The 19,910-nt window shown below is 51.3% G+C and overlaps 2 protein-coding genes across 2 annotated transcripts in view; one reads left to right on the top strand and one right to left on the bottom strand.

The window, feature by feature from the left end:
* The first annotated feature begins 573 nt into the window (after nt 1–573).
* On the top strand, nt 574–18,226 carry tollip (toll interacting protein). The gene is made up of 7 exons (XM_072464934.1): nt 574–715; nt 4,991–5,140; nt 7,321–7,503; nt 9,170–9,322; nt 9,748–9,832; nt 17,719–17,964; nt 18,016–18,226. Exons 1-6 carry the CDS (start codon nt 683–685, stop codon nt 17,940–17,942), a joined length of 828 nt encoding a protein of 275 aa, XP_072321035.1. The 5' UTR covers nt 574–682; the 3' UTR covers nt 17,943–17,964; nt 18,016–18,226.
* Nucleotides 18,227–18,706: 480 nt separating this feature from the next.
* The window catches only part of LOC140381559 (mucin-5B-like), a 42,297-nt gene continuing 41,093 nt past the window's right edge, over nt 18,707–19,910 (bottom strand). The window contains exon 59 of the mRNA XM_072465625.1: nt 18,707–19,629. Coding sequence (XP_072321726.1) covers nt 19,428–19,629 — 202 coding nt within the window. The 3' untranslated portion in view covers nt 18,707–19,427. The remainder of the gene's footprint in view (nt 19,630–19,910) is intronic.

A 19,910-nucleotide genomic window follows, 5' to 3' on the forward strand; every position in this document is an offset into this window, starting at 1 on the left:
ATGGATCATCCCAGTATTTTATAAATCACAATATGAGGTCTTCTTCATTTAAATGAGAGGTAATTTAAATACACATATTATTATAGTTCTGAATTTTAGTTTTGTGTTTGAAATTTGCTGAAAAAGAAGACGATGCGGACTACATGTATTCAATGTGCTTTTGCTTGTGATCAACTCAGAAAAGGAAAAGAGCAGCAGCGGAGTGACGGTACCAAGGGGCAGGGCAGGGCACCATCGGGCAGGGCAGGGCACCAATGGGAAGGGCAGGGCACCAATGGGAAGGGCAGGGCACCAATGGGCAGGGCAGGGCTCCAGGTGAAGACCTGGGTGGGGTCATAGCTCTTGGCGTTTGTGGGTGAAGCTGTTGGTTAACCATCTCTAAATGATGCACTTGTTTCTCATTTCTGTGCCATCTGGACTGTTGTTTCCGTGGAGGAGTGGGGAAAGCTCCCAGGGCGGGAATAAAAGAGGGAGACATAAAAAACATAAAAACATAAGAAACCTAAACGCAGTGGATACTTTTTATCTCCTAAGGGCGCGCGCCAGTATAGGTTTTAGAAGCCCTGCATTAGGTAGTAACGTGTCATAATGGACTACCACCAGTGAGCGGCAGCAGAGCGCTGTGTGGCGCGCAGTCTGCCGGAAATACACACGAAGAAGAAGCAGCGACAGCACAGACAAGATGGCGACCACCATCAGCACTCAGCGGGGACAGGTCTGTTTACGCTCGGTTTAAGTCCGATCTGACCACAACATTGACGTGACAGTTTGTCGTGGACGCCGTGGACAACACGAGTGACACATCAAAGCATGATTTACGTTCTCACCCTGTTCCTTACATTTACTTTACGTCACTTCCTTATAAACGCTGGGTCGATTCATTCCTACGCAATAACTAGCTCCTTGATTACTCCCAAACTGAACAGTGTGTTATGTATTTATGTATTTCAGCCTCGTGTGTGTTTTAGGACGGTGTGGTCACGTGTGTTTGCTTAAGTATAAGCAGATTATTACAACGCCCTAATGTAAACACAGCTAGCTCAGCTCCGATAGCATTGGGCCCTACACACGCACACAACGCAACTGAATGACTACAACTGAAGCTTTTTCTACTAACACGCACACAACGCATACACCGCATACACTTACAAACCCACACACACACACACACACACACTTACACTTACAAACTCACACGCACACACGCACACACACACGCACACACTTACAAACCCACTCACTCACACACACTCACACACACACACACACACACACACACACACATACACTTACAAACTCACACACACACACACACACACTTACACACTTACACTTACAAACTCACACGCACACACGCACACACACACACACACACACACGCACACACTTACAAACCCACTCACTCACACACACTCACACACACACACACACACATACACTTACAAACTCTCACACACACACACACACACACACACACACTTACACACTTACACTTACAAACTCACACGCACACACGCACACACACACGCACACACTTACAAACCCACTCACTCACACACACTCACACACACACACACACACACACACACTTACAAACCTACTCACACACGCACGCATGATCACGCACACACACACACACACACACTTACAAACCCACACACGCACATAAACACGTGCACACACATACACCGGCGCACGCATACACACACACACACACACACACACACACACACACACACACACACGCACGCATGATCACACACAGACACACACACAGAGACAGAGACACACACTAGTTCTGATTAAACTCAAGAGTAAAGATCATTGTAAAACGCTTCAGGAAAAATCAAAGGACGCTGTCGATACTTGTACTTAAGGATGTTACAAATACTCAAAGTATTGTGTATTGTCAAAAGTCTCTATAATATCCTGGGCTGTCACACTATGGCCAAACACAGCCCCCTTTGCTTAAATGTAGGGCTTCAACTAACTATCAGTTTAGCTAATCGATTAATCTAGCAATTACTCTTATTAATCAATTAGTTTGGAGTGTTAAAGGTTATTCATGGACCTTTAACACTCCAAACTGATTGATTGAATTGATTGATTAATTGAAACGTTCTTAACTTTGAAGAACTGATTAAGCTGGAATGAAACGGGGACATAGACCATGATCCTTTGTTCCATTTCAGGGCTTTTACTTTGGAATACAACGCTCATTCGAAACAAATGCTGAAGAAAAAAATGACATTTTCAAAATATTAAAAATAAAATGTTCTGTAATATTTTACGGAGGTTTGGACATGGTTACCTGGTTACATCCCAGTGTGTGTGTCAGGGGCCACGTATCTAAGTTTGAGACACCTCGGATTTAATCTTAATCTAATCAAAATCGCAATTAGCAAATCTCAAAGGCTGCAGTAATTTCCACCACAAACAACAAAATAACCTAAGTCTAATTCTGCATAAAAAATATAGTTTAGAGCGGTACAAACATGCTCTGAAACACTTATTTTAGCAGTTTGTCAGTTGCGTTCTTTAGATTTGAGCTGTCGAATATGGTCGAATATGTATCTTTTATGACAAAATACTAAACAAAGTACTAAACGGTTTCATTGGGCTCTGTGTTTATTGCAGTTCATGCTTTGTATTAATATTGTACAGAGGGTTCACTGTGAATATTCAGGGTCGGGGTTCTTATCGCTCGTAGCAGCCTAAAGGACGTCTCCGGTGTATATCGTTAAACGTGAGCGTGTTTAAACTCGCTGTGCCCGATATGGACGTGAGTGTTTAAACCCGCTGTGCCCGATATGGACGTGAGTGTTTAAACCCGCTGTGCCCGATGTGGACGTGAGTGTTTAAACTCGCTGTGCCCGATATGGACGTGAGTGTTTAAACCCGCTGTGCCCGATGTGGACGTGAGTGTTTAAACTCGCTGTGCCCGATATGGACGTGAGTGTTTAAACCCGCTGTGCCCGATGTGGACGTGAGTGTTTAAACCCGCTGTGCCCGATATGGACGTGAGTGTTTAAACCCGCTGTGCCCGATATGGACGTGAGTGTTTAAACCCGCTGTGCCCGATGTGGACGTGAGTGTTTAAACCCGCTGTGCCCGATGTGGACGTGAGTGTTTGAACCCGATGTGCCTGATGTGGACGTGAGTGTTTGAACCCGCTGTGCCCGATATGGACGTGAGTGTTTAAACCCGCTGTGCCCGATGTGGACGTGAGTGTTTAAACCCGCTGTGCCCGATATGGACGTGAGTGTTTAAACCCGCTGTGCCCGATATGGACGTGAGTGTTTAAACCCGCTGTGCCCGATGTGGACGTGAGTGTTTAAACCCGCTGTGCCCGATGTGGACGTGAGTGTTTAAACCCGATGTTCCCGATGTGGACGTGAGTGTTTAAACCCGCTGTGCCCGATGTGGACGTGAGTGTTTAAACCCGATGTTCCCGATGTGGACGTGAGTGTTTGAACCCGATGTGCCCGATGTGGACGTGAGTGTTTGAACCCGCTGTGCCCGATGTGGACGTGAGTGTTTAAACCCGCTGTGCCCGATGTGGACGTGAGTGTTTGAACCCGATGTGCCCGATGTGGACGTGAGTGTTTGAACCCGCTGTGCCCGATGTGGACGTGAGTGTTTAAACCCGCTGTACCTGATGTGGACGTGAGTGTTTGAACCCGATGTGCCCGATGTGGACGTGAGTGTTTGAACCCGCTGTGCCCGATGTGGACGTGAGTGTTTGAACCCGATGTGCCCGATGTGGACGTGAGTGTTTGAACCCGCTGTGCCCGATGTGGACGTGAGTGTTTAAACCCGCTGTGCCCGATGTGGACGTGAGTGTTTAAACCCGCTGTGCCCGATGTGGACGTGAGTGTTTGAACCCGATGTGCCTGATGTGGACGTGAGTGTTTAAACCCGATGTTCCCGATGTGGACGTGAGTGTTTGAACCCGATGTGCCCGATGTGGACGTGAGTGTTTAAACCCGATGTTCCCGATGTGGACGTGAGTGTTTGAACCCGATGTGCCCGATGTGGACGTGAGTGTTTAAACCCGCTGTGCCCGATGTGGACGTGAGTGTTTAAACCCGCTGTGCCCGATGTGGACGTGAGTGTTTAAACCCGCTGTGCCCGATGTGGACGTGAGTGTTTAAACTCGCTGTGCCCGATATGGACGTGAGTGTTTAAACCCGATGTTCCCGATGTGGACGTGAGTGTTTGAACCCGATGTGCCCGATGTGGACGTGAGTGTTTAAACCCGCTGTGCCCGATGTGGACGTGAGTGTTTAAACCCGCTGTGCCCGATGTGGACGTGAGTGTTTAAACCCGCTGTGCCCGATGTGGACGTGAGTGTTTAAACCCGCTGTGCCCGATGTGGACGTGAGTGTTTGAACCCGATGTGCCTGATGTGGACGTGAGTGTTTGAACCCGCTGTGCCCGATGTGGACGTGAGTGTTTAAACCCGCTGTGCCCGATGTGGACGTGAGTGTTTAAACCCGCTGTGCCCGATGTGGACGTGAGTGTTTAAACCCGCTGTGCCCGATGTGGACGTGAGTGTTTAAACCCGCTGTGCCCGATGTGGACGTGAGTGTTTGAACCCGATGTGCCTGATGTGGACGTGAGTGTTTGAACCCGCTGTGCCCGATGTGGACGTGAGTGTTTAAACCCGCTGTGCCTGATGTGGACGTGAGTGTTTGAACCCGATGTGCCTGATGTGGACGTGAGTGTTTGAACCCGCTGTGCCCGATGTGGACGTGAGTGTTTAAACCCGCTGTGCCCGATGTGGACGTGAGTGTTTAAACCCGCTGTGCCCGATGTGGACGTGAGTGTTTAAACCCGCTGTGCCCGATGTGGACGTGAGTGTTTAAACCCGCTGTGCCCGATGTGGACGTGAGTGTTTGAACCCGATGTGCCTGATGTGGACGTGAGTGTTTGAACCCGCTGTGCCCGATGTGGACGTGAGTGTTTAAACCCGCTGTGCCCGATGCAGGTGTACATCGGGGAGCTGCCCCAGGACTTTCTGCGGATCAGCCCCACGCAGCAGCAGCAGCAGGTGCAGCTGGACGCCCAGGCCGCACGCCAGCTGCAGTATGGCGGCGCCATGAGCACCATCGGCCGCCTCAGCATCACCGTGGTCCAGGTACTAACAACTACTGCAGTATTTACTACAGACAATTCAAACTCAACTAACACAGTTAAAAAGTGTCAATAGAGACATCAGCAGTGCCCGCTGTATGCCCATGTACCCATGAGAAGGTTCAGGATGTTCCTCTGAAGTGCTTTTTGTGCAGAGCCCACTGTACTCTACTGTACTGTACTCCACTGTACTCTACTGTACTCTACTCTACTGTACTCGACTCTACTCTACTGTACTCCACTGTACTTACTGTACTCTACTCTACTGTACTCGACTCTACTCTACTGTACTCCACTGTACTTACTGTACTGTACTCCACTGTACTCTACTGTACTCTACTCTACTGTACTCTACTCTACTGTACTCCACTGTACTCTACTGTACTCTACTCTACTGTACTCTACTCTACTGTACTCCACTGTACTTACTGTACTGTACTCTACTCTACTCTGTACTCCACTGTACTCCACTGTACTCTACTCTACTGTACTCTACTCTACTCTACTCCACTGTACTTACTGTACTCTACTCTACTCTGTACTCCACTGAACTCCACTGAACTCCACTGTACTCCACTATACTCTACTGTACTCCACTGTACTGTACTGTACTCCACTGTACACTACTCTACTGTACTCTACTCCACTGTACTCCACTGTACTCCACTGTACTCCACTGTACTCCACTGTACTCCACTGTACTCCACTTTACTCCACTGTACTCTACTCTACTCTGTACTCCACTGAACTCCACCTTACTCCACTCTACTCTACTCCACTGTACTCCACTATACTCCACTGTACTCTACTGTACTGTACTGTACTCTACTGTACTCTTCTGTACTCCACTCCGTACTCTACTGTACTCTTCTGTACTCCACTCCGTACTCCACTGTACTCCACTATACTCTGTACTCCACTGTACTCCACTATACTCTGTACTTCACTGTACTCCACTGTACTCCACTGTACTCTACTGTACTCTACTGTACTGTACTGTACTCTACTGTACTCTTCTGTACTCCACTCCGTACTCTACTGTACTCTTCTGTACTCCACTCCGTACTCCACTGTACTCCACTATACTCTGTACTCCACTGTACTCCACTATACTCTGTACTTCACTGTACTCCACTATACTCCACTGTACTCTACTGTACTGTACTGTACTCTACTGTACTCTTCTGTACTCCACTCCGTACTCTACTGTACTCTTCTGTACTCCACTCCGTACTCCACTGTACTCCACTATACTCTGTACTCCACTGTACTCCACTATACTCTGTACTTCACTGTACTCCACTGTACTCCACTGTACTCCACTGTACTCTACTGTACACCTCTGTACTCCACTGTACTCCACTGTACTCCACTGTACTCTGTACTCTACTGTACTCCACTGTACTCTACTGTACACCTCTGTACTCCACTGTACTCCACTGTACTCCACTGTACTCCACTGTACTCTACTGTACACCTCTGTACTCCACTGTACTTCACTGTACTCCACTATACTCTGTACTCCACCGTACTCCACTGTACTCTACTGTACACCTCTGTACTCCACTGTACTCCACTATACTCTGTACTCCACTGTACTCCACTGTACTCCACTGTACACCTCTGTACTCCACTGTACTCCACTGTACTCTACTCTACTCTACTCTACTCTACTCTACTCTACTCTGTACTCCACTGAACTCCACTGTACTCCACTCTACTCCACTATACTCCACTGTACTCTACTGTACTGTACTGTACTCTACTGTACTCTTCTGTACTCCACTCCGTACTCCACTGTACTCCACTATACTCTGTACTCCACTGTACTCCACTGTACTCTGTACTCCTCTGTACTCCTCTGTACTCCACTGTACTCCACTGTACATGCTCCTCTGGTGGAACTATGGCCCGTAGTGGATTATAGTGACTCCTTCAGTCTTCATTGGCACAGTGCCAGTCAGCTGTTTGTGCCTCAGATCAGCCTTTGAGGCTCTGACGAGACTTCGAACATAAATATTAATGCTGGAGGTGTCTGAAAATAGCATTATAATAAGGCTGAGCAGCTGGAGCAGCTATGTGCACACATGTATGAGCATACATGTATGAGCATACATGTTGTGACATGTACCTTCTTGTGGAGTCCGTGTTTTAGCGTAAAGATGACCATTTTTCCTGTTCCAGGCCAAACTTGCTAAAAACTACGGGATGACGCGGATGGACCCGTACTGCAGACTGCGACTGGGCTACGCCGTTTATGAGACGCCCACCGCTCACAACGGAGCCAAGAACCCGCGCTGGAACAAGGTGATCCAGTGCACTGTGCCCCCCGGGGTCGACGCCTTCTACCTGGAGATCTTTGATGAGGTACAGCCCCCCCCACCTGGACAGTGCCAGTGAAAGGGTTAGGAAGGGTCGGTCATGTGGTTGTGTGGTTGGGTTGTATGGGTGTGTTGTTGGGTTGTGTGGGTGTGTTCTTGGGTTGTGTGGGTGAGTTGTGTGGGTGAGTTGTGTGGTTGTGTGGGTGGGTTGTGTGGTTGTTGGGTTTTGTGGTTGTGTGGGTGGGTTGTTGGGTTTTGTGGTTGTGTGGGTGGGTTGTGTGGGTGTGTTGTTGGGTTGTGTTGGTGTGTTGTTGGGTTGTGTGGGTGTGTGGTTGGGTTGATGGGTTGTGTGGGTGTGTTGTTGGGTTGTGTGGGTGAGTTGTGTGGTTGTGTGGTCGTGTGGGTGGGTTGTTGGGTTGTGTGGTCGGGTTGTTGGGTTGTGTGGGTGTGTTGTTGCGTTGTGTGGGTGGGTTGTGTGGTCGTGTGGGTGTGTTGTTGGGTTGTGTGGGTGGGTTGTGTGGTCGTGTGGGTGTGTTGTTGGGTTGTGTGGGTGTGTTGTTGGGTTGTGTGTGTGGGTTGTTGGGTTGTGTTGGTATGTTGTTGGGTTGTGTGGGTGTGTTGTTGGGTTGTGTGGTCGTGTTGTTGGGTTGTGTGGTCGTGTGGGTGTGTTGTTGGGTTGTGTGGGTGGGTTGTGTGGTCGTGTGGGTGTGTTGTTGGGTTGTGTGGGTGGGTTGTGTGGTCGTGTGGGTGTGTTGTTGGGTTGTGTGGGTGTGTTGTTGGGTTGTGTGTGTGGGTTGTTGGGTTGTGTTGGTATGTTGTTGGGTTGTGTGGGTGTGTTGTTGGGTTGTGTGGTCGTGTTGTTGGGTTGTGTGGTCGTGTTGTTGGGTTGTGTGGTCGTGTTGTTGGGTTGTGTGGTCGTGTTGTTGGGTTGTGTGGTCGTGTTGTTGGGTTGTGTGGTCGTGTGGGTGTGTTGTTGGGTTGTGTGGGTGGGTTGTGTGGGTGTGTTGTTGGGTTGTGTGGGTGTGTTGTTGGGTTGTGTGGGTGTGTTGTTGGGTTGTGTGGGTGTGTTGTTGGGTTGTGTGGTCAGGTGGGTGTGTTGTTGGGTTATGTGGGTGAATTGTGTGGGTGAGTTGTGTGGTTGTGTTGTTGGGTTGTGTGTGTGGGTTGTTGGGTTGTGTTGGTGTGTTGTTGGGTTGTGTTGGTGTGTTGTTGGGTTGTGTTGGTATGTTGTTGGGTTGTGTTGGTATGTTGCTGGGTTGTGTTGGTATGTTGCTGGGTTGTGTTGGTATGTTGCTGGGTTGTGTTGGTATGTTGCTGGGTTGTGTTGGTATGTTGTTGGGTTGTGTGGTTGTGTGGGTGTGTTGTTGGGTTGTGTGGTCGTGTGGGTGTGTTGTTGGGTTGTGTTGGTATGTTGTGTGGTCGTGTGGGTGTGTTGTTGGGTTGTGAGCATGTGGGATTGTTGTTTTTAATGCACTTTATGGGATATTTTATTAAAATCCATTTATAAAGTATTGATTGGTTGATCGGTCGATTTGTAGGCGCTCGTTTAAGCAGTGATTTTTATTTTCTTATGGAGAAAATGCATTTTGAAATATGTCCCTTTGAAGGTGCAATGTCCATATGTATAGATGTATAAATTATATAGATAAACGTTGATTCAAATAGAATAAAACATCTCTATTTCATGAGGCTGTTGTTCTTCATGACTCCAGAGGGCGTTCTCCATGGATGACCGGATAGCCTGGACCCATGTGACCATCCCAGAGAGCCTGAGGGAGGGCAGTGTGGTGGACGAGTGGTTCAGCCTCAGCGGTCGCCAAGGAGACGACAAAGAAGGCATGATCAACTTGGTCATGTCCTTTGCTGTAAGTTTATGTTCTGCCTATATAAATATATATATATATATATATATATATATATATATATATATATATATATATGTATATATATATATATATATATGTATATATATATATATATATATGTATATATATATATATATGTATATATGTATATATATATATATATATGTATATATATATATATATATGTATATATATATATGTATATATATATATATATGTATATATATATATGTATATATATATATGTATATGTATATATATATATGTATATATATATATGTATATGTATATGTATATGTATATGTATATATATGTATATGTATATGTATATGTATATGTATATATATGTATATGTATATGTATATGTATATGTTGTATGTAGTAGCATGAGCGTGTGAGGGTCAGTAACTGGAGCTGTGTTTCAGTCGCTGCCCGCTGGAGTCATGCCCCAGCCCGTGGTCCTCATGCCCTCTGTGTACCAGCAGGGCGTGGGCTACGTCCCCATCACAGGTCTGACCTCCTCTCTCTCAGCTCCTTCTCTCAGCTCCCTCTCTCAGCTCCTTCTCTCAGCTCCCTCTCTCAGCTCCCTCTCTCAACTCCCTCTCTCAGCTCCCTCTCTCAGCTCCTTCTCTCAGCTCCCTCTCTCAGCTCCTTCTCTCAGCTCCTTCTCTCAGCTCCTTCTCTCAGCTCCTTCTCTCAGCTCCCTCTCTCAACTCCCTCTCTCAGCTCCCTCTCTCAGCTCCTTCGCTCAGCTCCTTCTCTCAGCTCCTTCTCTCAGCTCCTTCTCTCAGCTCCCTCTCTCAGCTCCCTCTCTCAGCTCCCTCTCTCAGCTCCTTCTCTCAACTCCCTCTCTCAGCTCCCTCTCTCAGCTCCCTCTCTCAGCTCCTTCTCTCAGCTCCTTCTCTCAGCTCCTTCTCTCAGCTCCTTCTCTCAACTCCCTCTCTCAGCTCCTTCTCTCAGCTCCCTCTCTCAGCTCCCTCTCTCAACTCCCTCTCTCAGCTCCCTCTCTCAACTCCCTCTCTCAGCTCCTTCTCTCAGCTCCCTCTCTCAGCTCCCTCTCTCAGCTCCCTCTCTCAACTCCCTCTCTCAGCTCCTTCTCTCAGCTCCCTCTCTCAGCTCCCTCTCTCAGCTCCTTCTCTCAACTCCCTCTCTCAGCTCCTTCTCTCAACTCCCTCTCTCAGCTCCCTCTCTCAACTCCCTCTCTCAGCTCCCTCTCTCAGCTCCCTCTCTCAGCTCCCTCTCTCAGCTCCCTCTCTCAGCTCCTTCTCTCAGCTCCCTCTCTCAGCTCCTTCTCTCAGCTCCTTCTCTCAGCTCCTTCGCTCAGCTCCCTCTCTCAGCTCCCTCTCTCAGCTCCTTCTCTCAGCTCCCTCTCTCAGCTCCTTCTCTCAGCTCCCTCTCTCAGCTCCCTCTCTCAACTCCCTCTCTCAGCTCCCTCTCTCAGCTCCTTCTCTCAGCTCCCTCTCTCAGCTCCTTCTCTCAGCTCCTTCTCTCAGCTCCTTCTCTCAGCTCCTTCTCTCAGCTCCCTCTCTCAACTCCCTCTCTCAGCTCCCTCTCTCAGCTCCTTCGCTCAGCTCCTTCTCTCAGCTCCTTCTCTCAGCTCCTTCTCTCAGCTCCCTCTCTCAGCTCCCTCTCTCAGCTCCCTCTCTCAGCTCCTTCTCTCAACTCCCTCTCTCAGCTCCCTCTCTCAGCTCCCTCTCTCAGCTCCTTCTCTCAGCTCCTTCTCTCAGCTCCTTCTCTCAGCTCCTTCTCTCAACTCCCTCTCTCAGCTCCTTCTCTCAGCTCCCTCTCTCAGCTCCCTCTCTCAACTCCCTCTCTCAGCTCCCTCTCTCAACTCCCTCTCTCAGCTCCTTCTCTCAGCTCCCTCTCTCAGCTCCCTCTCTCAGCTCCCTCTCTCAACTCCCTCTCTCAGCTCCTTCTCTCAGCTCCCTCTCTCAGCTCCCTCTCTCAGCTCCTTCTCTCAACTCCCTCTCTCAGCTCCCTCTCTCAACTCCCTCTCTCAGCTCCCTCTCTCAGCTCCCTCTCTCAGCTCCCTCTCTCAGCTCCCTCTCTCAGCTCCTTCTCTCAGCTCCCTCTCTCAGCTCCTTCTCTCAGCTCCTTCTCTCAGCTCCTTCGCTCAGCTCCCTCTCTCAGCTCCCTCTCTCAGCTCCTTCTCTCAGCTCCCTCTCTCAGCTCCCTCTCTCAGCTCCTTCTCTCAGCTCCCTCTCTCAGCTCCCTCTCTCAGCTCCCTCTCTCAGCTCCTTCTCTCAGCTCCTTCTCTCAGCTCCTTCTCTCAACTCCCTCTCTCAGCTCCTTCTCTCAGCTCCCTCTCTCAGCTCCCTCTCTCAACTCCCTCTCTCAGCTCCCTCTCTCAGCTCCTTCTCTCAGCTCCCTCTCTCAGCTCCTTCTCTCAGCTCCTTCTCTCAGCTCCTTCTCTCAGCTCCTTCTCTCAGCTCCCTCTCTCAACTCCCTCTCTCAGCTCCCTCTCTCAGCTCCTTCGCTCAGCTCCTTCTCTCAGCTCCTTCTCTCAGCTCCTTCTCTCAGCTCCCTCTCTCAGCTCCCTCTCTCAGCTCCCTCTCTCAGCTCCTTCTCTCAACTCCCTCTCTCAGCTCCCTCTCTCAGCTCCCTCTCTCAGCTCCTTCTCTCAGCTCCTTCTCTCAGCTCCTTCTCTCAGCTCCTTCTCTCAACTCCCTCTCTCAGCTCCTTCTCTCAGCTCCCTCTCTCAGCTCCCTCTCTCAACTCCCTCTCTCAGCTCCCTCTCTCAACTCCCTCTCTCAGCTCCTTCTCTCAGCTCCCTCTCTCAGCTCCCTCTCTCAGCTCCCTCTCTCAACTCCCTCTCTCAGCTCCTTCTCTCAGCTCCCTCTCTCAGCTCCCTCTCTCAGCTCCTTCTCTCAACTCCCTCTCTCAGCTCCCTCTCTCAACTCCCTCTCTCAGCTCCCTCTCTCAGCTCCCTCTCTCAGCTCCCTCTCTCAGCTCCCTCTCTCAGCTCCTTCTCTCAGCTCCCTCTCTCAGCTCCTTCTCTCAGCTCCTTCTCTCAGCTCCTTCGCTCAGCTCCCTCTCTCAGCTCCCTCTCTCAGCTCCTTCTCTCAGCTCCCTCTCTCAGCTCCCTCTCTCAGCTCCTTCTCTCAGCTCCCTCTCTCAGCTCCCTCTCTCAGCTCCCTCTCTCAGCTCCTTCTCTCAGCTCCTTCTCTCAGCTCCTTCTCTCAACTCCCTCTCTCAGCTCCTTCTCTCAGCTCCCTCTCTCAGCTCCCTCTCTCAACTCCCTCTCTCAGCTCCCTCTCTCAGCTCCTTCTCTCAACTCCCTCTCTCAGCTCCTTCTCTCAGCTCCCTCTCTCAGCTCCCTCTCTCAGCTCCCTCTCTCAACTCCCTCTCTCAGCTCCTTCTCTCAGCTCCTTCTCTCAGCTCCCTCTCTCAGCTCCTTCTCTCAGCTCCCTCTCTCAGCTCCTTCTCTCAACTCCCTCTCTCAGCTCCCTCTCTCAACTCCCTCTCTCAGCTCCCTCTCTCAGCTCCCTCTCTCAGCTCCCTCTCTCAGCTCCCTCTCTCAGCTCCTTCTCTCAGCTCCCTCTCTCAGCTCCCTCTCTCAGCTCCTTCTCTCAGCTCCTTCGCTCAGCTCCCTCTCTCAGCTCCTTCTCTCAGCTCCCTCTCTCAGCTCCCTCTCTCAGCTCCCTCTCTCAGCTCCTTCTCTCAGCTCCCTCTCTCAGCTCCCTCTCTCAGCTCCCTCTCTCAGCTCCCTCTCTCAGCTCCTTCTCTCAGCTCCCTCTCTCAGCTCCTTCTCTCAACTCCCTCTCTCAGCTCCCTCTCTCAGCTCCCTCTCTCAGCTCCCTCTCTCAGCTCCTTCTCTCAACTCCCTCTCTCAGCTCCCTCTCTCAGCTCCCTCTCTCAGCTCCCTCTCTCAACTCCCTCTCTCAGCTCCCTCTCTCAGCTCCTTCTCTCAGCTCCCTCTCTCAGCTCCCTCTCTCAGCTCCTTCTCTCAGCTCCCTCTCTCAGCTCCCTCTCTCAGCTCCCTCTCTCAGCTCCTTCTCTCAGCTCCCTCTCTCAGCTCCCTCTCTCAGCTCCTTCTCTCAGCTCCCTCTCTCAGCTCCCTCTCTCAGCTCCCTCTCTCAGCTCCTTCTCTCAATTCCCTCTCTCAGCTCCTTCTCTCAGCTCCCTCTCTCAGCTCCCTCTCTCAGCTCCCTCTCTCAGCTCCTTCTCTCAGCTCCCTCTCTCAGCTCCCTCTCTCAGCTCCCTCTCTCAGCTCCTTCTCTCAGCTCCCTCTCTCAGCTCCCTCTCTCAGCTCCCTCTCTCAGCTCCTTCTCTCAGCTCCCTCTCTCAGCTCCTTCTCTCAGCTCCCTCTCTCAGCTCCTTCTCTCAACTCCCTCTCTCAGCTCCTTCTCTCAGCTCCCTCTCTCAGCTCCCTCTCTCAACTCCCTCTCTCAGCTCCCTCTCTCAGCTCCCTCTCTCAGCTCCTTCTCTCAGCTCCTTCTCTCAGCTCCCTCTCTCAGCTCCCTCTCTCAGCTCCTTCTCTCAGCTCCTTCTCTCAGCTCCTTCTCTCAGCTCCCTCTCTCAGCTCCCTCTCTCAGCTCCTTCTCTCAGCTCCCTCTCTCAGCTCCCTCTCTCAGCTCCCTCTCTCAGCTCCTTCTCTCAGCTCCTTCGCTCAGCTCCCTCTCTCAGCTCCCTCTCTCAGCTCCTTCTCTCAACTCCCTCTCTCAGCTCCCTCTCTCAGCTCCCTCTCTCAGCTCCCTCTCTCAGCTCCTTCTCTCAGCTCCCTCTCTCAGCTCCCTCTCTCAGCTCCCTCTCTCAGCTCCTTCTCTCAGCTCCCTCTCTCAGCTCCTTCTCTCAGCTCCCTCTCTCAGCTCCCTCTCTGAGCTCCTCTCAGCTCCCTCTCTCAGCTCCCTCTCTCAGCTCCCTCTCTCAGCTCCCTCTCTCAGCTCCTTCGCTCAGCTCCCTCTCTCAGCTCCCTCTCTCAGCTCCCTCTCTCAGCTCCTTCTCTCAGCTCCCTCTCTCAGCTCCCTCTCTCAGCTCCCTCTCTCAGCTCCCTCTCTCAGCTCCTTCTCTCAGCTCCTTCTCTCAGCTCCTTCTCTCAGCTCCCTCTCTCAGCTCCCTCTCTCAGCTCCTTCTCTCAGCTCCCTCTCTCAGCTCCCTCTCTCAGCTCCCTCTCTCAGCTCCTTCTCTCAGCTCCTTCGCTCAGCTCCCTCTCTCAGCTCCCTCTCTCAGCTCCTTCTCTCAACTCCCTCTCTCAGCTCCCTCTCTCAGCTCCCTCTCTCAGCTCCCTCTCTCAGCTCCCTCTCTCAGCTCCTTCTCTCAGCTCCCTCTCTCAGCTCCCTCTCTCAGCTCCCTCTCTCAGCTCCTTCTCTCAGCTCCCTCTCTCAGCTCCTTCTCTCAGCTCCTCTCAGCTCCCTCTCTCAGCTCCCTCTCTCAGCTCCCTCTCTCAGCTCCTTCGCTCAGCTCCCTCTCTCAGCTCCCTCTCTCAGCTCCCTCTCTCAGCTCCTTCTCTCAGCTCCTTCTCTCAGCTCCCTCTCTCAGCTCCCTCTCTCAGCTCCTTCTCTCAGCTCCCTCTCTCAGCTCCTTCTCTCAACTCCCTCTCTCAGCTCCCTCTCTCAGCTCCCTCTCTCAGCTCCCTCTCTCAGCTCCTTCTCTCAGCTCCCTCTCTCAGCTCCCTCTCTCAGCTCCCTCTCTCAGCTCCTTCTCTCAACTCCCTCTCTCAGCTCCTTCTCTCAGCTCCCTCTCTCAGCTCCCTCTCTCAGCTCCCTCTCTCAGCTCCCTCTCTCAGCTCCCTCTCTCAGCTCCCTCTCTCAGCTCCTTCTCTCAGCTCCCTCTCTCAGCTCCCTCTCTCAGCTCCCTCTCTCAGCTCCTTCTCTCAGCTCCCTCTCTCAGCTCCCTCTCTCAGCTCCCTCTCTCAGCTCCTTCTCTCAGCTCCCTCTCTCAGCTCCCTCTCTCAGCTCCTTCTCTCAATTCCCTCTCTCAGCTCCTTCTCTCAGCTCCCTCTCTCAGCTCCTTCTCTCAGCTCCCTCTCTCAGCTCCCTCTCTCAGCTCCCTCTCTCAGCTCCTTCTCTCAGCTCCCTCTCTCAGCTCCCTCTCTCAGCTCCCTCTCTCAGCTCCTTCTCTCAGCTCCCTCTCTCAGCTCCCTCTCTCAGCTCCCTCTCTCAGCTCCTTCTCTCAGCTCCCTCTCTCAGCTCCCTCTCTCAGCTCCCTCTCTCAGCTCCCTCTCTCAGCTCCCTCTCTCAGCTCCTTCTCTCAGCTCCCTCTCTCAGCTCCCTCTCTCAACTCCCTCTCTCAGCTCCCTCTCTCAGCTCCCTCTCTCAGCTCCCTCTCTCAGCTCCTTCTCTCAGCTCCTTCTCTCAGCTCCTTCTCTCAGCTCCTTCTCTCAGCTCCCTCTCTCAGCTCCCTCTCTCAGCTCCTTCTCTCAGCTCCCTCTCTCAGCTCCCTCTCTCAGCTCCCTCTCTCAGCTCCTTCTCTCAGCTCCTTCTCTCAGCTCCTTCGCTCAGCTCCCTCTCTCAGCTCCCTCTCTCAGCTCCCTCTCTCAACTCCCTCTCTCAGCTCCCTCTCTCAGCTCCCTCTCTCAGCTCCCTCTCTCAGCTCCTTCTCTCAGCTCCCTCTCTCAGCTCCCTCTCTCAGCTCCCTCTCTCAGCTCCCTCTCTCAGCTCCCTCTCTCAGCTCCTTCTCTCAGCTCCCTCTCTCAGCTCCCTCTCTGAGCTCCTTCTCTCAGCTCCCTCTCTGAGCTCCCTCTCTCAGCTCCCTCTCTCAGCTCCCTCTCTCAGCTCCCTCTCTCAGCTCCCTCTCTCAGCTCCTTCTCTCAGCTCCCTCTCTCAGCTCCTTCTCTCAGCTCCCTCTCTCAGCTCCCTCTCTCAGCTCCCTCTCTCAGCTCCCTCTCTCAGCTCCTTCTCTCAGCTCCCTCTCTCAGCTCCCTCTCTCAGCTCCTTCTCTCAGCTCCCTCTCTCAGCTCCCTCTCTCAGCTCCCTCTCTCAGCTCCCTCTCTCAGCTCCCTCTCTCAGCTCCTTCTCTCAGCTCCCTCTCTCAGCTCCTTCTCTCAGCTCCCTCTCTCAGCTCCCTCTCTCAGCTCCTTCTCTCAGCTCCTTCTCTCAGCTCCTTCTCTCAGCTCCCTCTCTCAGCTCCCTCTCTCAGCTCCTTCTCTCAGCTCCCTCTCTCAGCTCCTTCTCTCAGCTCCCTCTCTCAGCTCCCTCTCTCAGCTCCCTCTCTCAGCTCCTTCTCTCAGCTCCCTCTCTCAGCTCCCTCTCTCAGCTCCCTCTCTCAGCTCCCTCTCTCAGCTCCTTCTCTCAGCTCCCTCTCTCAGCTCCCTCTCTCAGCTCCTTCTCTCAGCTCCCTCTCTCAGCTCCTTCTCTCAGCTCCCTCTCTCAGCTCCCTCTCTCAGCTCCCTCTCTCAGCTCCTTCTCTCAGCTCCCTCTCTCAGCTCCCTCTCTCAACTCCCTCTCTCAGCTCCCTCTCTCAGCTCCCTCTCTCAGCTCCCTCTCTCAGCTCCTTCTCTCAGCTCCTTCTCTCAGCTCCTTCTCTCAGCTCCCTCTCTCAGCTCCCTCTCTCAGCTCCTTCTCTCAGCTCCCTCTCTCAGCTCCCTCTCTCAGCTCCCTCTCTCAGCTCCTTCTCTCAGCTCCCTCTCTCAGCTCCCTCTCTCAGCTCCCTCTCTCAGCTCCCTCTCTCAGCTCCTTCTCTCAGCTCCCTCTCTCAGCTCCCTCTCTCAGCTCCTTCTCTCAGCTCCTCTCAGCTCCCTCTCTCAGCTCCTTCTCTCAGCTCCTTCTCTCAACTCCCTCTCTCAGCTCCCTCTCTCAGCTCCCTCTCTCAGCTCCCTCTCTCAGCTCCCTCTCTCAGCTCCCTCTCTCAGCTCCCTCTCTCAGCTCCCTCTCTCAGCTCCCTCTCTCAGCTCCCTCTCTCAGCTCCTTCTCTCAGCTCCCTCTCTCAGCTCCCTCTCTCAGCTCCTTCTCTCAGCTCCCTCTCTCAGCTCCTTCTCTCAGCTCCCTCTCTCAGCTCCCTCTCTCAGCTCCCTCTCTCAGCTCCCTCTCTCAGCTCCTTCTCTCAGCTCCCTCTCTCAGCTCCTTCTCTCAGCTCCTTCTCTCAGCTCCTTCTCTCAGCTCCCTCTCTCAGCTCCCTCTCAGCTCCTTCTCTCAGCTCCCTCTCTCAGCTCCTTCTCTCAGCTCCTTCTCTCAGCTCCTTCTCTCAGCTCCTTCTCTCAGCTCCTTCTCTCAGCTCCCTCTCTCAGCTCCCTCTCTCAGCTCCTTCTCTCAGCTCCCTCTCTCAGCTCCTTCTCTCAGCTCCCTCTCGCAGCTCCTTCTCTCAGCTTCCTCTCTCAGCTCCTTCTCTCAGCTTCCTCTCTCAGCTCCTTCTCTCAGCTCCTTCTCTCAGCTCCTTCTCTCAGCTCCCTCTCCCAGCTCCTTCTCTCAGCTCCTTCTCTCAGCTCCTTTGTGTAGTTGAACTGTCTGTCTTCTCCTCAGGGGTCCCAGCTGTCTATAACCAAGGCATGGTCCCTATGGGGGTCCCCGGGCCGCTCGCGGCCCCTGTGAGCCAGGGCCCTCTGTGCAGTGAGGAAGACCTGAAGGCTCTGCAGGACATGTTTCCAAACCTGGACAAAGAGGTGGTGCGCACAGTGTTGGAGGCCCAGCAGGGCAACAAGGACGCTGCTATAAACTCTCTGCTGCAGATGGCAGAAGAGCTCTAACGCTCTCAAAGAACATTATGTACTTCTGTCTACTTCTGTGTACTTCTGTGTACTTCTGTGTACTTCTATGTACTTCTGCGTACTTCTGTGTGCTCAAGGGCCAAACTCCTCCACAAACCAACCATGGGCCTCCAAACCATGTTCCCTCTGGCTCTTCATCAGTATCTGCTTGCTTATAGTCTAGCTTCATAGTACATTTCCATTAACCAGCTTACAGTGTTTGTTGTGAGGGCGGAGCCTCTGAAAACGTAAAGAAATGACGCGAGGGGAAGGAGGCGGGGCTTGTGGACGTCCTCCTCTTTGGCTGTATAAAGTCTGCTGTATGTGTATTTACTGTACAAATCAGAGTCTTATTGGAAGTCTGCAGTGCCCTCCGGAACATTCCACATCTCCATGGCGACGCGTCTCCATGGCGACGAAGCTCGAGTTTAGCATTGTGCATGTTGTTCCCACTCGGTTGCTGTCGGTGTGTAAATATTGGCCTCGATCAGCTGTTGACACAAGACTTCCGGGTGTAAATGTTCAGATCTTATATTAGTTCGAAGCCAAATCCAAAACGGCGTCTGATTCTTGTTAAATAAAACTAAACTGAACAAACCCTTGTCCCGCGTCTGTGTCGAGAATGAATCCTTCAAAGTTTCTGTACTTTGAAGTACTTTAGGTGCGCACCATTTCAGAAAGAACAACGCACAAATGTAAAGGTGCAAGTTTATTTCTTTAGTTGCAGTAACAAGGTTTACCAAAGAAAATCAGAAGAACCCGTCCCAAATAAATATATACAGTACACAAATATAAGTGCTGACCCGTGGGATATCGATGAAGTAAACCAAGATAAAATGACGCTTTCACAGCAGTTTGAGAAAGCGACGGCATTATTCGACAACACCGACAAAAATGTCCGTTTAAAGCGTTGTTTTTCAACCTCGCCTCAGTTTTTGGCAGTAACCCCGAACGCGCCCTAAATTTGGTGGTCGTTTCGCTCTCTTTTGTAGAGCCCAGGTTCAATTACTCAATCAAATCCGCCCATCGAGCTATTAACTGTCATGAGCAATGATTTGGGGTGTACCTCAAGGCACGGTTCTAGGCCCGCTAGTCTTCTACGTTACATTGGTTGAAAATCAAGGGTTTAAAGGAGATTTCGAGGGTTTTAAGACACAACACTATTTAAGATACAACTAATACAGCGACTGGAGCCAATCCCCAATATGATTTCAACATTCACGGCTCACAAGTTTAGCTATTTCTTTTAAAAAATGAAACATCAGCAGTGAATTTACCATAGCATAGCGAGTTATATAGTCCCCTTCCCTCCGTCTGAAATAATGAATTCTAATGAATGCAGCAGAAGAGGCTTGACCGACACGGCCTCTAAAAACACACAGTTCTAATGCTTATCATTCACTTTCTTAGTCTCATTATTTCAGAATGAGGGCTTCCAGTCTCGCACAGGTGAACTGCGGAGAGTGGCGCCGTGTGAATGTGGGCCTAGCTTAGCTCAGATTTTTCCTGTGGGACGCTTGTCGGTGGGACACACTCGGTCAGGGTGCATTCGCAGGCGGTGGGCACCTTGTAGACGTGCGTGACGCTGCTGCCGTCCTTACAATCGAGCTTCACCTTCCTTTCAGCCGTGCTGGTCTCCCGGCAACACTCGCACTTGTGCATCATGGAGTTGGCCGCCATGGAGTACCTGAGGTTAGCAGAGGGGTCACAGGTCAAACCATGATCTCTGCTGTACACTGAGACATTTTGAATAAATTTTGAAGTTTGGAGGTTGAAAGCTTCTAGATAGAGAATGTTTAAGCAATAAAGTGAATTATTAATGAAAATCTCAAAGAGTTTACTCTTGTTTTTGACATTTTGATTCAATTATGCCGCTGACTTTGCTATAAAAAGTATTTCCGTTGTCTGATAATGAGATAAAAGAGAATATTTTGTATAGCGGACAAAAATCAACTTTAAAAAGTGGTC

Source organism: Eucyclogobius newberryi, unplaced genomic scaffold, assembly GCF_026437365.1.
Source record: "Eucyclogobius newberryi isolate DKJ021-1_F unplaced genomic scaffold, fEucNew1.0.hap1 SCAF_5, whole genome shotgun sequence".
In the NCBI taxonomy this organism is placed as follows: domain Eukaryota; kingdom Metazoa; phylum Chordata; class Actinopteri; order Gobiiformes; family Gobiidae; genus Eucyclogobius; species Eucyclogobius newberryi.

Coding starts and splice junctions, on each gene's coding strand:
- tollip (XM_072464934.1), top strand. CDS start 683: ATGGCGACCACCATCAGCACTCAGCGGGGACAG. Junction 5,141..7,320: donor TCAGCATCACCGTGGTCCAG/GTACTAACAACT, acceptor TTCCTGTTCCAG/GCCAAACTTGCTAAAAACTA. Junction 9,323..9,747: donor ACTTGGTCATGTCCTTTGCT/GTAAGTTTATGT, acceptor GCTGTGTTTCAG/TCGCTGCCCGCTGGAGTCAT.